General features: G+C 38.2%; 1 protein-coding gene across 1 annotated transcript in view; it reads right to left on the bottom strand.

The window, feature by feature from the left end:
* The window catches only part of MPP3 (membrane protein, palmitoylated 3 (MAGUK p55 subfamily member 3)), a gene marked incomplete at its 5' end in the record, with an annotated part of 12,259 nt that extends 10,617 nt beyond the window's left edge, over nucleotides 1-1,642 (bottom strand). The window contains 2 exons of the mRNA XM_008943223.1: nucleotides 67-141; nucleotides 1,557-1,642. Coding sequence (XP_008941471.1) covers nucleotides 67-141; nucleotides 1,557-1,642 — 161 coding nt within the window. The remainder of the gene's footprint in view (nucleotides 1-66; nucleotides 142-1,556) is intronic.
* Between the last annotated feature and the right edge of the window lie 211 nt (nucleotides 1,643-1,853).

Raw genomic sequence — 1,853 nt, forward strand, 5'->3', positions numbered from 1 at the left:
TTACAAAGATGCCAGAACTGTGTAAGTAAGAAAATCCATGCTTCGGTATTTTCCGAAGTTGCGTACCTTGCTGTCTTTTAGACGATCTTCTTCTTTGATGGCTGGAATGATTTTTAATGTTATTGATCCCTGAGACTGTGCCTGAGAAAGAGAAGTATTATTTACTTTGAAAGGAGGACAAAGACAACACAGACTATTCAAGTTCCATTTTAGCAGCTAGCATCTGTTTCTTCTCATAACTTTAACAGGACAAACTAATCCACTATTTAACTTCATTACAGAGACTACCATGATGTTGCATGAATCCTCCACAACAATGTCCTCTTCATGGAGACATCCACAGTAACTACCTGGGTAGAACATATTAAGACCCTACTAGGCATAAAAACTCCTTCATTTACTTTCAGCAACTGCATTAACATTCTGGATTACAGTTGACAGGGCACTAAATACTTCTGTGGCTTTTAGGACAATATTTAGCTTGTAGTTTTAAAGCCTGTTTTAAAGCACTGCTTTGAAAAATATTGCTGTAACCAGTGTCTAACTGGTTAGGGTGAAATGTAAACATCTATAAAGTAAACACCTACTTTTACCCTAAGAATCTTTGCCAGTAAATTCAATTACTAGTTATAGTAAATCAAAAAAAGCACTTCTAGGTGCTTTGGAAATCCAGAATAGGTTTATCCGACCTATTTTAGATGCCTTATTTTGGCATCCTAAAGAAGCCTGCTATTCTGCACAGATTCAAAAGGAAATCTGAACAATCAGCTTGGACAAACATTTGTAGGTCTTGCTCAAAAAATAAACCCTGAAAAAGAAATTCTTACATTGTAGGCATTTCAAACAGACAAATAGCATCTCAGGGTCCACACAGATAAAGCTTTACACAGTATTTCCAAATACAATTTTGATCCCCCCCTAAGATCAAAGTAGTCATTCTCCTTATCCAGGATTACTTTAATCTAAATTTAAATTGGGTGATGCCAGATACTTCAGTCTCCTAGTGCTGGCATTCTTCTTGCTGTGTTCCTAACTCCACTCCACAACAAGATTAGGGGGAACCAAGCCACAAGAAGAGAGTCAGAGACAAATAAGCACAAGAGTTATGACTCTTTCTACCAAGATTTGTTTGCATCAGTGTTAGAGAAACTTGAAGCAAGAAATTGCTTAAGTTGCAAGGAATCTGCTGGTAAGGAACAGATTGACATCTCTAACGGACACACAGCTGAGATTTTCTTCTGGTTATGAACAAACTGCTTATATTCTAGGAATGCACTATTAATTTGCAATTTGCTTTCCATAAGCAGAGCATGAAGGGGACATTCTTGACAGAGCAATGTGTAACTTTGTATTTGTATCTTACTCAGTACTGACTCAGTTCACAGAAGTTTCTGAAGTCAAAAGGGAAATATGAAGCCACTGGAAGAAGAGAAAGTCCTAAGGCAAAGATAAGCATAGACTGCATCTTTTAGTGCTCTCTCTATTTTAAACTCATTGTTAAATTTGATAACATATTGTAATTACTACATCACCCAATAGAAAAAATCAGTGCGGACCAAAATCTGACTTATTTCCTCCGGTCGTTTGTGAAGCACAGTAACACCATTGACTTCTCTGAGTTCATCTCCAACATGGACAAGACCTGAAACGATGGTAAGTAGAATAAGTAAGTCTACAGACTACTGCTCCTATGATATCCGACCTAAGTCATTAGCATATACCTCATCTGCAACCCCCTCCCCCAGATTAATGGATTTCCTAGCAGAGCCAAATGCCTTTGTTGGCAACGTGCTCTGAAGCCTCCTGCCCTTATTCCGCGTATTTGGTGGTGGCGTTTTGTTTTGTTCCGGGCC

Source organism: Merops nubicus, unplaced genomic scaffold (genome assembly GCF_000691845.1).
Source record: "Merops nubicus isolate BGI_N331 unplaced genomic scaffold, ASM69184v1 scaffold38726, whole genome shotgun sequence".
Classification (NCBI taxonomy): Eukaryota; Metazoa; Chordata; class Aves; order Coraciiformes; family Meropidae; genus Merops; species Merops nubicus.